At 39.3% G+C, this 14666-nt stretch overlaps 1 protein-coding gene across 11 annotated transcripts in view; it reads left to right on the forward strand.

Moving 5' to 3' along the window:
- The window catches only part of DENND1A (DENN domain containing 1A), a 439483-nt gene that overhangs the window by 232649 nt on the left and 192168 nt on the right, over positions 1–14666 (forward strand). For all 11 annotated transcript variants that reach the window (XM_084899946.1, XM_084899951.1, XM_084899945.1 and 8 more), the window contains one exon: positions 7908–8008. In XM_084899946.1, coding sequence (XP_084756072.1) covers positions 7908–8008 — 101 coding nt within the window. The remainder of the gene's footprint in view (positions 1–7907; positions 8009–14666) is intronic.

A 14666-nucleotide genomic window follows, 5' to 3' on the forward strand; every position in this document is an offset into this window, starting at 1 on the left:
GCATGGTATGTTCTTCCATTTGTTTATGTCTTCCTTTATCTCTTTTTGCAATGTCCTATAGTTTTCTGAGTATAGGCCTTTATCTTCTTAATTAAGTTTATTCCTAGGTATCTTAATTTTTTTGGTGCAATGGTAAATGGGATTGTTTTTTTCCGTTTCACTTTCTGTGAGTTTATTATTGGTATATAAAAAGGCCATAGATTTGTGGGTGTTAATTTTGTATCCTGTTATATTGCCAAATTCATTTAGTAGGTCTAATGGTCTTTTGATGGAGTCTTTGGAGTTTTCTATGTATAGTATCATGTCTTCTGCGAATAAGGACAGTTTTACTTCTTCTTTTCCAATTTGGATGCCTTTTATTTCTTCTTCTTGTCTGATTGCTATGGCTAGCACTTCCACTACTATATCAGACAGGAGTGGTGAAAGTGGGCATCCCTGTCTTGTTTCTGTTCTTAGGGAAAATGAGTTTAATTTTTGCTCATTGAGTATGATGTTGGCTGTAGGTTTGTCATATAAGGTTTTTATTATGTTGAGGTATGATCCCTCTATTCCCACTTTGCTGAGAGTTTTCATAAAGAAAGGGTGTTAGATTTTTGTCAAATGCTTTTTCTTCATCAATTGATATGATTATGTATTTTTGTCTCTAAGTTTGTTTATGTGATGTATCACATTTATTGATTTGCAGATATTGTACCATCCTTGAATCTCCAGAATAAACCCCACTTGGCCATGGTGTATGCTAAATTCGATTTGCTAGAATTTTATTGAGGATTTTAGCATCTATGTTCATCAAGGATATTGGCCTGTAGTTCTCTTTTATTGTGGTGTCTTTATCTGGATTTGGGATTAGGATAATCGTGGCTTCATAGAAAGAGGTTGGAAGTGTGCCTTCCTCTTGAATTTTTTGGAATAGTCTGAAGAGGATTTAGACCTTCTTTGAATGGTTGGTAGAACTCCCCTGTAAAACCGTCCAGACCAGGGCTTTTGTTTGCTGGAAGATTTTTGATTGCTGCTTTAATTTCTTTGGTAGTTATTGGCCTATTCAGGTTTTTTTATTCTTCTTGATTGAGTTTTGGGAGCTTGTATTTTTCTAAGAATATGTCTATTTCATCTAGGTTGTCCAATTTGTTGGAATAAAGCTGTTCATGGTATCCTATCTAATAAAAGAATAATATGTAGATTGACCATCACTCCAACAAACAAGATGGCTGCCCCCATTGGTAAAAAATGGCCGCCACAAGATGGCCAGCAGGGGAGGGCAGTTGGGAGAGACCAGGCCTGCAATGGAGGGCAGTTTTTTCACTTGTCCCCATGTTGGTGTGTTGGTTTTTGGGTCTTTTTTTCCCCTTACCGTTCTCTAGAGAAGCAAGATGTAGGATGCATTCCACCCAACTGTAGAAGAAAAAAAAAATATGACTTGAAGAAAGATTGCACTTCCTCCACAACCAAAAGTAAAAATAAAAATAAAGAAGCATTACATTTTTACTTCTAAGAAAAGTAGGACAGAGCCCAACAATTCTGCCATTTTTTACTATTTTCCTTCTTTCCACTCCCATGTCCAGCTTTTGTTTAGACCTGTGGTTGGTAAACTGCAGCTCGCGAGCCACATGTGGCTCTTTGGCCCCATGAGTGTGGCTCTTCCACAAAATACCACGGCCTGGGAGAGTCTATTTTGAAGAAGTGGCGTTAGGACAAGTTTAAAAAAATTTGGCTCTCAAAAGAAATTTCAATCATTGTACTGTGGATATCTTGGCTTTGTTGACAAATGAGTTTGCTGACCACTGGTCTAGACTAACTGAAGGGCTTTAATTCTGAAGCTAAGTTGTATTTTTGCTAAAGCATCTTAATTTCTTAAAAGCCAGGTCTACCCTCTCAAAATGTAGTAAACACAATCTGAATGTAGCTGAACCATTTGTAATTAAAGATTTTTCTCATACCCTTGTAAAGGGTAAGTTAACTTACAGAGTCCCTGTAGATTTTACTTAAAATTCATCACTGAGGGTTTAACATTTGAAAATAAGTAAACACACAAACACACACACACACACACACACACACAAAACCACAACACTGTTTAATTGTGGCACCATTTATTTCCTGATGACTACAAAGATAGTATATAATGACATAAAAGAATATAGTTCTCAAATTGAGAAAGCTGACTTCCACAAGACATTTTATACAGCTGTTCTACATAGGATGATTCTTGGTTGAAATTAGTAGACTTAAAAATGACCCATCTTTAAATATAGTAATCTGGTATTCTTTCTATACTCTTTGTTTTATCAATTTCCTGATGTTTGAGTTCAGAGGAGACTTTCCAATACTCTAACTCAGTGATGAAGCAGATGTCAGTTTGATATTTTAACATCCTGAATTCTAGGATGTGATTGACTGTGACCATCTGATTTTATTTCTTCTGTTAGATTTTGGAACTTGGAATCTCAATACCTTAGAAATTTACAGCTCCTAGTTGTGATCTATTAAGCAATTGCAATTTGTTAAAGTGTCTGGTAATCTTGCCTACCATTCCTCATGATGTTCAGCTAGAGGCATTCTAACATTCCCCAAACATTTACTCAGCACCTGCTCTGTGTCAAGCTTAGTAAGAGATAAGGAGAAGAATCAAATGTTTGCTCTGGCCCTGAGGAGCTCACATCTTTAGTCTCGTGCCCCTAGTCTCCTAAAATCACCTACCTCTGAGGTCTCAGAGTGTCACGGGCCAAGCATAGAAGATTGCTATCCTCCACACTCAGGTGATGGAGATAGAGGGCTGAGAGGTGATGGTTCCTAGATAGCACATGAATTCCAAGTGGGCCCTATAGCTGCAGAGATGCAGCTTTGAGACATTCCGTTTTACTAACACTTAGTCAGTAGAGCTGACAGTGAGCTGAGGCAGAGGAGGCACATATTTCACATCAAAGGACAGTGATTCCTCTAGGTCCTAAGTTGTCAAAGCTGGAAGGGGGCAGAGGGATCATGTAGTGCAGCCTCTTATTTTCCACAGAGGGAAAATTGAGACCCAAGAGAGGAAGTGGCTTACTCAGATCAAAAAAGAGAATTAGTGGAAACTCTATGCAAGTATGCGAAAGGGAACATGACGGCAACCCAGACTTTCAAATGGGGTGCGCCAAATGAGTGTGTAAACCATCACTTTGACAATCATTACATCGTTGTCTAGAATTTCCTATGGATTAAAGGACACTATACCACCTTAGTTAAAAGTAACTAATCCCCAGAAAAAATGTCAGATCTGTGTTTGTTTTTAAAATGTTTATTTTCTGTTCATTGGTATTTTACCTTAGACTTTTGTTCATCTCACAGCAAGGCAAATGTATTTCTACCTAATTTGGCTATGCTGACAGGAACAGTATCTCATCTAGTTCAGAATCCTCAGCACAGTGTATGGGCACAGGGTAGGTACTCGAAACATTTGTTAATTTATGCATTGTGGTAACACAGTGGCCATTCTAGTCTGACAGGCCTGGTTGTGAGTCCCAGTTCTGTCACTAGCTATGTGGCCTTGGGCAGGTTATTTCACCTCTGAGACTGTTTCCTTATCTGAGAAATGTGATGAGGGTGTATGTATGTAAATACACACACACACACACACACACACACACACTCCTTTAAAATAATACTTTGCAAGATTCTAAATTCCCAACATGATACCTGGCACCTACACTGTTGGGATTTGGTTTTTGTTGTTGTTCTGTGGGGGAAGGGAGTGATCCTTACTTTTATTCTGTGTTAAATTTCAGAGCTAAAATTGGGATCTAAGAATGTGGCAATCTCAGCATTATCTCTGAGAAATACCTTAAACTCTTAAACAAACAAACAAAAATGTGTCTGTGATTTTTTTCTGTCATTGATCACTCATTCATGTCCTATCCTACTGCCTTCTCTCTTTTTCTCCCTTTGCCTCAAAGAAAATTAATGAAGCTGTATAGAAAGCTCCAAGATAGAAGTGACCTTGTGCATCTTTAATTGAGGACAGAATTTGCTAAAAGTGCCTCCAAAAACCCACTAGTGGCTTACTTTACAATCTGTGTCCTGGCTAGACTGGCTATTGGCTATATAATTTGTCTAGTGTTGTCTGGAGTCTTAGACTATTCAGCTGCTTCAGGGCAAAATCTTTTGGGGTGTCATTAAATGGGATTGATAATTGGCTTCTGATGAATATTCATTGTGACTAATGACTTTGGGCAAATTTTACACATACTATCTTTCTATTCTCCCACTGAGTGAGAGTTTGATAGGATCATTTCCTTCAACTTACACTTCAATTAAAATATTCACAATACCCCTTTGTTGATTACTATCTAAATTGTATACTTTCATTACTTTTAAATTTTGTATTCTGTAAGAAGTGAACATAGGCCTTTAGAATCCTTATCTTTTAAAATAGGGTTGGTTTTAGAGCTATTTTTAAAACAAGTGGTTAATGATAATATACAAGACATAATATGGTATTTCTGATTAAGCATAGATATATTATAACACTTTTTTTTGTGGTCAACTCAGCCACTTTTCCTAAGTAACGGTACACATTGTTTATGCTATTTAGTATTTGGTAAAAGAGCTCAAACATCCCCCCTGCGCCCCACCTTTTTTTTCTTAATCAGATGGGCAAATACATTTTGTTCCAATTGCAGAGACTTGGCCCTTAGAAAAATCCCAATAAAAATTATGATCAAATACCTTAAAAGTTTGTTTTTCATGAGAGATCAGAAATTTTTAAATCTTGGCATCCAGCTTGGCAGGGGATTCTTTTTTTCTTTCTTGAGGTTAAAGAGACATGAAAAGAAAGTTGTATGAAGATAAGATCTCTGCCATTTTACCACTTGAAATAGGCTTTAGACTCAAACCAGTTTAAGCTAAAAAGAGGCAGGTAATCAAGTTCTATTTGAACCAGGAACATTATACTGAATTACTTTTTCAGAGAACTCCAAATAAATTATGTGATAACTTATATTTGTGTGGCACCCTGTAGGTTTTAAAGTGCTTTTATTTATCTGATGTGTTGTAGAGTTATATTATGGAACGAATGGATGAATGAATTCATTGACTTGATTTTCCAAGAAATGGCTTATCTTGTGTCTATGCTTATTGGCATTGTTTTGGAATTTGTGTCATATACCCCACTCTGTGACATTCATGAAAATATTGGTCCAGTACTATTAAAAGCCAGGCTACTAACTATTTTTAGTTAGGGACATGTCAAAAGATTAGGGGAGAACTATTCTAACTTTTTTATTTATTCAAGAAAGATTGCATTAGCTGGCACTTACATATATGTTGCACCACCGAGACCATGGAGAGGAGAAGAGAGACCGGTCTTTTAGTCCTTTACAATGAGAGGACACATGTGCATTTATAGCCCCTTTGATCATGGGTTGTATGCCCAGGAGAGCCGTGTGAGGAAGGTAGCACTTGGAGGAGTTTGCTCTGGGCACAAATTCAGGCCAGTTTAGAGGACCAGTGGAAAGAGAGAAAGAAGGAAAAGGAATACATAACGCCTCCTACATCTGCAAATGCTTTATTCCAAAGATAAACTTGGAGAAGGCAAGAGAAACTGTGGCTGGAGATGCTGCTCTACATGTAGACTGAGAACTGGTGGAGACATGCCTGTTTCAGGTGTGTCCCCAAAGGCTTCTGAGTAGGGTGTTCCACGACCGGACCTGCACTTTATGTAAGAGTACTTTGGCAGCTAAAGGGTGGGCAGAAAGAGCTGGGGGTCCAAGGCCAGGGTCACCCCCCAGTTTGACTTCAGGATGGAATAAAAATAAAATTGGTTCATTTCCTACACTTTCAATACCGGCAAAGATTCTCATTTCTTCTAAAGCTGAAGAGATTGGTCATGTATAATATGACAGTTTCCTTTATATTGAAGCAATATTAAAATGGGTTGAGAAGGCTGGGTTAAATCTACAAACCTTGGTGTGTCACTGGGAACAGCTCTAGAGAGCTTCTGGACCAGCTTCTGTTGATGACATGTACCTGGTTTAAAGAACAGTGTCCGGAGGAAAGAGGTGGGGGGCGGGGAGTAGCAGCCCTGGATTTAATACGCAGCTCTCACAACTGTGAAACATCAGCAGAATATCCCATTTAAAGCTGTTCGTGTTACACTAACCTCTGGGATTCTTTTAACTGGGCCTTGGCACATCACTCTTTCACCACGTAAATGCCTTTCTGTCAACAAAGGCCAGTTAACAGCTTCCAAAAGAAGCAAAGTCCTCATGGGAACAGGTTTCCCAGAAACCAAAGAAACAAGACAGAGAGAAGCATGTGTTGTTGGCTTTTGTCACTTCATAGCCTTATCTCCCAAGGTGTTGGTTTTTTCCCCCTTCTTTCTCTCTATTGAATTTTTTAAACAATTTTATTTCCATTATATCTTTGTTTTCAAAAATTTAATTATATAACGTACTGATTGTATGATGTATCTAGCTCTTAAGAAAAAAAGGAATATGAAACAGAGGCATGTCAAAACAATAGGGAGAGGAAGGATTAGTCAGTTAACAGTGCTGGGGCCATTGATTAACTATGTGGAAAAAATAAATTCTCACCTCAGTCCTTAAACCTAAATTCATTCCAGATGGATTAAAGTTAAATGCTGGGGAAAGATTTGGGGGACTTTCTTAGTATAAAAGCAGTGGAAACCATCATGAAGGAAGAAATTTTTCTATGTGTTAACTTAAACTTTCTCTTCACTCCCAAAAATTCAAAGAAAATTAAATAAGGATGAAGTATTTTTTCCCAAAACATTGCAAAGGATTTTAGTGTCCTTTTCATATCTGCTGTTTCTTGCAAATCAATTTTTAAGCATACTAGTACTCATTAGAAAAAGTGGCCTAGGAATAGAAAACAGACCGTTCACCTAAAAAATATAGTGAAGAGACATATGGCAAGATGTTCAGCTGTAGCCTGCCGACTGAAAGGTCCCAGGTTTGATTCCGGTCAAGGGCATGAGTACCTTCATTGCGGGCACATCCCCAGTAGGGGATGTGCAAGAGGCAGCTGATCGGTGATTCTCTCTCATCGATGTTTCTGACTCTCTGTCCCTCTCTCTTCCTCTCTAAAAAAATCAATAAAATATATATTTTTTAAAAATCAATGAAATATCTTTTTTTTAAAAATCAAGATAGATACAGTTTAAAGCTAACTTGAGTCCAGTTCTTGGTGCTGGTGAGGTATAAGGGGACACTGTAGCACAGGGCTGGGCGAGTGTAAAGAGCTTCCATCCTTCATCTATTTATTATGTGAATGCATTTACTATGTTTATGTTTTTATATTTATTAAGTGCCTTAAAATATTTATGACTTTTGTCTCTGCATTCTACATCTAGGAACCAGATATAAAAATTATTGACCTGATCTGATTATATAACTTAATGGTAGAAGAGTAATGTGATTAAATATAGTATGGGGAATTTATTGAGTGTTGTTAAAAGATATGTTTTCTAAGAGTATTTTAAAGATATGGGAAAATGCCAGCTAATAATGTTGACTTGAAGAAAAAAGAACATACTGGCAAAAAAAAAAAAAAAAGAACAAGTGAACACTGTAGTTATAATAATCCTAATTTTATTAGAAAAGGAAATACAAGTGCATATGTATGTAATACCCCAAAATGTTAAATTATTTTCAGATGGTGAAGACTTTTGTTTCCTTTTATCCCTTTTTCCATTTTCTAAATTTTCTGCTGTCATTGTGCATTAGCTTCATAATCAGGTAAAAAATAGATTGTTTTTTGGAAAGCAGGCTCTTATTAAATTTGAATTAGGGTGATTGAGTTAATTTATTTTAAATACTTTGAGAAGTATGTATTTAATTTTATTGCTCCACTCCAACAGGACAGTGTCTCACTTTGACTGCTAGTTCTAAGCCTCCGATTTGCTTCTCTTGCAGTTGACGGCCTGCATCCACGGATCTGCCGCCATGCTCTACCCCATGTTCTGGCAGCATGTGTACATCCCCGTCCTGCCACCACACCTGCTGGACTACTGCTGGTAAGCCGCTGCTTTCCCCACCTCTGCTTTCCTTCTCCGGAACTGTCATGGAAGTTAGGTCTGTAACTTGTAATGCAGTTGTTGACTATAAATGAAAAATATTAGCTTCAAAAATGACATGCGTTTTAGACCACACGATTGCATGGCCCTTCTGCTTCCAAACAGCTTTCATATATGTCGTGGCGTTCTTGAGAGTTCAAGTGAGTAGTTAATACTTTTCCCATTTCTCAGTTTGGGGAAACCAAAGCACCAAGTAGTTGTATGATGTGTTGTTGTTTTTTCCTGAGACAAATTAGAAACTGGTGACAAGAACAGTTGATATCCCAAAGTCTTCAAGTTTCAGCCATGTCCTGGCACGTTCTGTAAGACTTGCTCTCAACTGTGGTTTGGAAGCACCAGCCAGACTTCAAACCCTCTGAAGTTGTTTTGATGGGAATTTCAGTGTTCAGTGAACCGTGTTTCAGTGGAAGGCAGGCAGGCTTTAGTCAGCTCTGTCGCCTTGGGCAAGTCACTTGGCTTAAGACTTTGTTTCCTCGTCTGCAAAATGAAGTTCTATACTTATTTATATAAAGATGAAATGATATAACAGATGAAGAAACACCATGAAGAAAAGCTGTCTCATGGTGGGTGCTCAAGCATGTTTCTGCAGGAGCCTTGTCATCACCACTGTCTTGTCTCCAAAAGATCACCAAGAAGACTGATTCAGATCCGTTTTCCTTCTGAACAATTTATTTCTTTAGGGTAATATGGTTAAAGAAATTGTCTCGTGAGAGTTCAAGTCAGCAGAAGTTGATAAGGGAGCACTGTGCATATGTAGGAAAAGGCATTGCCTGCCAGGAATTGGCAACTTCAGGAGAAAGTTGGTTCAAAGTGATTGAGTAAGGTCAGTCATAATTTTTGCTGGTTCTCTAACCCATTTTGCCAACCTGCCACTGAAAAGGTTCTCCAAGGTAGCCAGATCGTCCTGGGACCTTAAAGGTATTCCACAGTACTTCTAATTTTAATGTTGACTATCCCAAGAAGCCATGGATGCAACAAAGATGTTGCTAAGGTCCATCAAGTGAAACTCAGTGTCCCTCTCTGGCCTAGCACTAAGTGAATCGGCTCATCTGTCTGCTCTACATCTTTCTTATCAAGGTGGCTCCTTTTATCCATGCCTTTCCCCTACCTCCTATGAGATTAAGGGTCTTCCTCTGTTTAGAGGAAGGGTCTTCCTCTGTTTAGACTTGCTGCTCCTTTGGAGCTTCTGAACCACTGCCATGTCTCTCAAAGGAAAGGCCTGTGTTTGCTATCCAGCACTGTTGTTGTTTGAATGCACGATTGAGGGGCTGGCAGAGGCAGACATAGAGGAAGAAGCAGGCCAAGGGAGTGGAGGAGAAGAAAGAACAAAATACACACCCAAGGAATGCAAAGGGGAGATACTTGAGAAAAATAGAAAAGGTAGAAAGGGGGCATATGTCTTGTAAGACAGACTCACACAGTGTCACTCAGTCAACTTGCCACCCCCGCCCCTCACATACAATACCCCCACAGGCACATGGCCTCCATACTGACACACAGACACAGGTCCCTTCTCCACAGGCACATATTTCAGGGGCCCTCACACAGAAGGAGACTCATAACCCTCACACCCTCACCCAGACATGTGCTCTAAGGGGAAACCTTAGGGTTCTCCCTGGAAGAAACTCACCTGTGTGTCTTGATGCTGTGCTTTAGATATGAACGCCCAGGGGTTCCTGTGTTCAGGGGTTGGTAATAGTACAACTTTAGCTTTCTGTTACTTGGGAAGTTTTGGTTGCTAATTTATTAGCTAGTTTAAACCCAGCAGCTTATATTCCCAGAACTGTGGAGAGGAAAATTCAGTCCGTAATATCAATGATCACAGTAGCAGCCAGTGGTGAATGTATCCTATGCCCCAGTCACTGGACTATCTCCTTTGCATCGGTGATAGAAACCCGTAAGTTATTGGCTCAATTTCACAGGCTGGTAAACCAAGGCCACAAGAGGTTTAGTAACTTGCCCCAATGTAGGTATTATGTACTGTATGATTCCATTTTTATAAAAACAAGCGAAATCATGGTGTATGTATAATATAAAAATTAAATGTGTACACACACACACACACACACACACACATGCAGAAATCTTTAATGTTAGTGATTCATAATGGGGAGGAGGGGGAGGAATTCTGCATGATTTTTATTTTATTTTTCATATTTCATATATTTCTATAAAGAAAGTGTGGTTTTAATAATTGAAAAGTTTTACTTTAAAAAGAAAAATCAGTGTGTATTCTAGCAAGTTTTTTTCAGCTGCCATCTCAGGTCCTAGCCCTCCTTTCTTATTTGCTTAGAGGATTTATTAGCTGTTTGACTCCTTCCTGTGGAAGCTGATCTGAGATCCTCTTTTCAATTCCCATCTAACTCTAGCTCTGTGGAGAACTGGGTCACCAGCCTAGCTGAGAGCAATGATCCTGGCAAGTCTAACTTAGAAGGGAAGGCTTGTCAAGGAAGTGGCTAAGCCCTGTCAACCCAAACTTCCACTCCTAAAAATCAAAGCTAAGGCTTGTTTTTTTTCTGAGCCTGAGAGAGTTTTGTGATTAGGTTCCATCTTGGAAATTTCTGTTTGTGTGAACTTGGTCTCCTGGTCTCTTGTTTTCATGAAAGGACTATTTGACATTTGACCAAAGGATGATTATAGGCCGGTGGGGATTGGTATCTGTTGATTAACTGCAGGATGTAAAAATGATGAAGTAAATGACCCCAAGAGAAAAACAGGTCCTCCATTCAAGGCTTGATTTGATCACCTTCAGCCTGCGACCACTGATTTGGTCAGAAACTACAAATATCATGAAATTTGAGTCAATGCTAATAACTTGACTCTATTGTGCTCAGTGACTTTCACCACATTGAGTTTAATCTTTGGTGGTAAGAGTCAGCAGGGATAACTAGCATTTTAAGTAAAGTGCTAGGAGCCTGGAACATGTAAATTTGAAGGAGGTTTGTTCCTCTGCAGATGATTTAAATGTTAAGTACGTCCCCATGCAGGGGATACACGAAATGGAATCTGAAAACTATTATCTCCTGTAGAAATGAACTCTCAATTTACTCACTGCACAGGAAGGGCAGATTCTAGTCATTTTCACTGCCAGCAGGTGCCCTTTCTATGCATAATAGACTTCGCAAGTGTAATTAACACATGAGGACCACTGCTGCCAGATTTTCCTCAGGTACATGCTGCTAGGAGTTTTCAGGACAACAGTGTAGTGTAGGCTGTAAGAGCTTTTTACAGTGTACTTGAAGATGAGGTGTTCATTGACTTCAGGACAAAGACATGTTAAAAGGAGCCGAGCCCAGACCCTGCTATTGGTAGCATAGGTCATGGTCCTTGAGCTCAGGGCCCCAAGAGCTGTCATTGCAGCCTTTGGTAGAACAGAGGCCAGTAGAGCAAAACTCTGGGATGCTGTGAGTAAATGGAAAGTCTGATGCTGAAAACCCTGCAATTATGTGGAAGACTTTAATTGCACATTCACAAATACAACAACCAATTATTTGAGTTAACTTTAATTAGAGCTGTAATCACGGGTTTCAATTATCTGAATAAATCAATTTAGCACAAATGGTCTTTCCTAAATATTTCCCAACTTAATTTTTTTAAAATCTCTTCCCATTTCTGAAGAGGGTGGTAGAGAAAGCACCTGGGCTTTGGGTTTAGGCAGACCCGGTTCACATCTCAGTTTCATCTCTTATTAGCTGTGCAACCATTAAAAATCTATTTTGCACCTCTGATCTGCAATTTTTTTTTCTGTAAAATGGGTTTAATTTACCTACTTTGAAGGAAGGCTTTAGGAATTAGAAATATTGGTCATCAAGTGGCACACAGGAGCCATTTAGTGAATGGTGGTTGCTCTTATGGTTATTATAAACATGGGACCTGGATTTTGGTTTCCAGAGGATTTAACTTGCATTAAACATTATTCTTGCTTCTGTAGTCTGTGAGCCCAGGGAAAAAGTTTATAATTCATCTTCTCTTTTTACCCTTCAGATTGTTTTTATTTTGATTTTTTTTTTTATTTAACTTGAGTTATTGTATGGTTGTTTTCATTTGCAGCTGTGGCATAAGAATGAAAAGAAAAGAAACAAAAGCAGATGGCAGAGAAAACGAAAGGAGTAAGACATTTCCAGCCCTTATGAATATTTAAAAACATGTGCTGCTAGTTCCTTTCTACTTTAGATCTGTACCATTCTCCTAACTTTGAAAATGAAAATGAGAATGATCTCTACCTTGGCTGATGGCAGCCCTGACCTTGGCCAGTATTGTCAGAGCCTTCCCTCTTTTGGGACAGAAAGATTAACTTGCTGATGAGAATCAGCATTCCCTTTCATTGAGTCCAGTGTATGTGTCATGCTCTTTATAAACATTGCAAATCTTCAAAATCAAGGTATAAGGCAGGTATTATTAGCTCCATTGTATAGATTTGGAAATTGATGCTCAGAGGGGTTAATGACATACCCACTGTCAACAGCTAAGAAATGGTAGAGCCTGAACTTGCAATCCAAGGCCACCTAATAATAAAGCTTTGTTGACTAACGCTCCAAAGTGTTAGAAAAGAAGTTGTACCCATCACCAAGATTTTGTGAAAGAATTCTTGTAGGCTTCTTGATGACTTGCATTATGTAAACTTATGTTATCATTGATTAATTATTCATTCATTCAGCAAATATTTATAGAGCACTTACTATGTACCAGGCAATATGCTAATTAAATGTTGCTAATAAAAGGTCCATATGGTATTTCCCATGTAAATTCCCTTTTCTCCCATATTTATTCAGAAGCAGTACTAATTAAGGACCACAAATCATTTACCAAATTTAATTGTTTATTTGGGTTATTTTGGACACTTGTTAACACACCTTTGTGATAAAACATTTCCACATCAGATCAGGACAAGTTCTCATGTTCCCCCAAAGAAATAGCCAGGTCAAGAGCCAAGTTAGTAACTAACTTCTGATGCTTGCTGAGAGCATGGTTGAAGCAAAAAGTTAAATCAGATACACACAATTAAGGTTTGGATTTTGCATTTGTCTTTGTAAAATGCATGGTAGTTCCTGGCATTTATTTCCAGGTGACTCTGGAAGCCATTCTTCTACTCATAGTGCGCATACTTCAATTCTCTGTGAGAGACTCTGGTTCTAGGTTCTTTATATGTAGTGCATGTAGAGTTCTGAACCAAACCCCCATGTCCCATCCTGTATTCCATCTAGGGTTCTTAGCAAACAGTCTGAAATATGCCTGATCTCAGGGTGCGCAGTCTACATGGGTGATGGGGCATTAGTCTAGACACAGCTGTGAAGTGACATCTGGATATTCAGATGGCTCCACTCCAGTTTTTATCTTCATTGATGCCATGAAATGTTGCATAGGGAATAAATTGCTAGAGTAAGTGGGATTGTTGATATTCTTGGTGGCAGAAATAGAATTCAATGAAGTGTGGTGTGGTGTGTGGTGTGTGGTGTGTGTGGTGTGGTGGAAACAAAACATGGCTTTGGTTCTGGCTTCCCTATTTATTAGCTTTGAGGTCACTGAAACTCTCTGAGCCTACTTTCTTTTCTGTCAAGGAGGAATAGTAATCACTTCTGACATAAAACAGGTACTCTATTAAGTAATCGGTTCTATTTTTGTTGTTAATGACTATATATGTATTTATAGTCAATATGTATTACTATTTATGTATCAATATATGTTTGTGTATACATATGTGACCCAGCAAAGTCCAGTTGGAATTCCCAAAAGGATGGGGTAGAATGGAGTAGATGAGGTAGACAGGAGTGGCTGGCATTCTCTTATCTATAGCGAATGCTGTGTTATGTAGGTTTTGCTAAAGATTTCCATTTTGTGGCAAGTACTTTCCCCCAGCCTCAGCAGCGATATTCCCACAGTGGTGCTGAGACTGGCATAGTGTCCCTTTACCGTGGGAATGACCCTTCCCCAGGTAAGGAAGGCAGTTGTCTGCAGCCTACCCACCCCATGGCCCTCACCTCCTCTGTTGCTCCATCTAAGCATCTCTACCTGCCCTGCTGGTCCCACCCTCCAGACTCCCCGCCTCCCCCCACCCCCTTGCCTGATGTGGGACAGGGCAGCAGGCTGCCTCCCCGGCCCAGTTTCTGACTAGCCTCCATTAGACAGAGCTGGCTCTGATTTCTGCTAATATGACCAACCCTGAGCCTGGTTTTCCATTTCCTGGGACACATTCTGTACATAATTCCTCACTTCTCTCTGACGAGCCTATCTTGAACCCAACACTTAGAAAACTCTGAAACTTCTAAGGCACGGTGTGTGGTCTCAGCAGCAAAGACAGTCTAGATATGTTCCTAGTCACCAATAGAACAGGACCCACAGATCATGTGATGCCCTCACCACAAAAGCTGCAGCAATGGAGGGCTTTTGTGATGTGTCCCTGCCTCTCTGAGTTTGGCACATGGATGATACACCAAGCACAAGCACAGGGCTAGGCTCAGAGTCATCTCTCAACTGGGTTTGTTTTCCCCTTAAACAGGAACAGACTGAGCGGCTAAGAAGGAAATTGGATGCTGTGCATCTTGGCATGGGCAGGCCTTAGTCCTGGAACACAGAGAAAGCTTTTCTTCTTATCAGCAGT

Source organism: Pipistrellus hanaki, assembly GCF_964339955.1.
Source record: "Pipistrellus hanaki genome assembly, chromosome: 11".
NCBI lineage: Eukaryota > Metazoa > Chordata > Mammalia > Chiroptera > Vespertilionidae > Pipistrellus > Pipistrellus hanaki.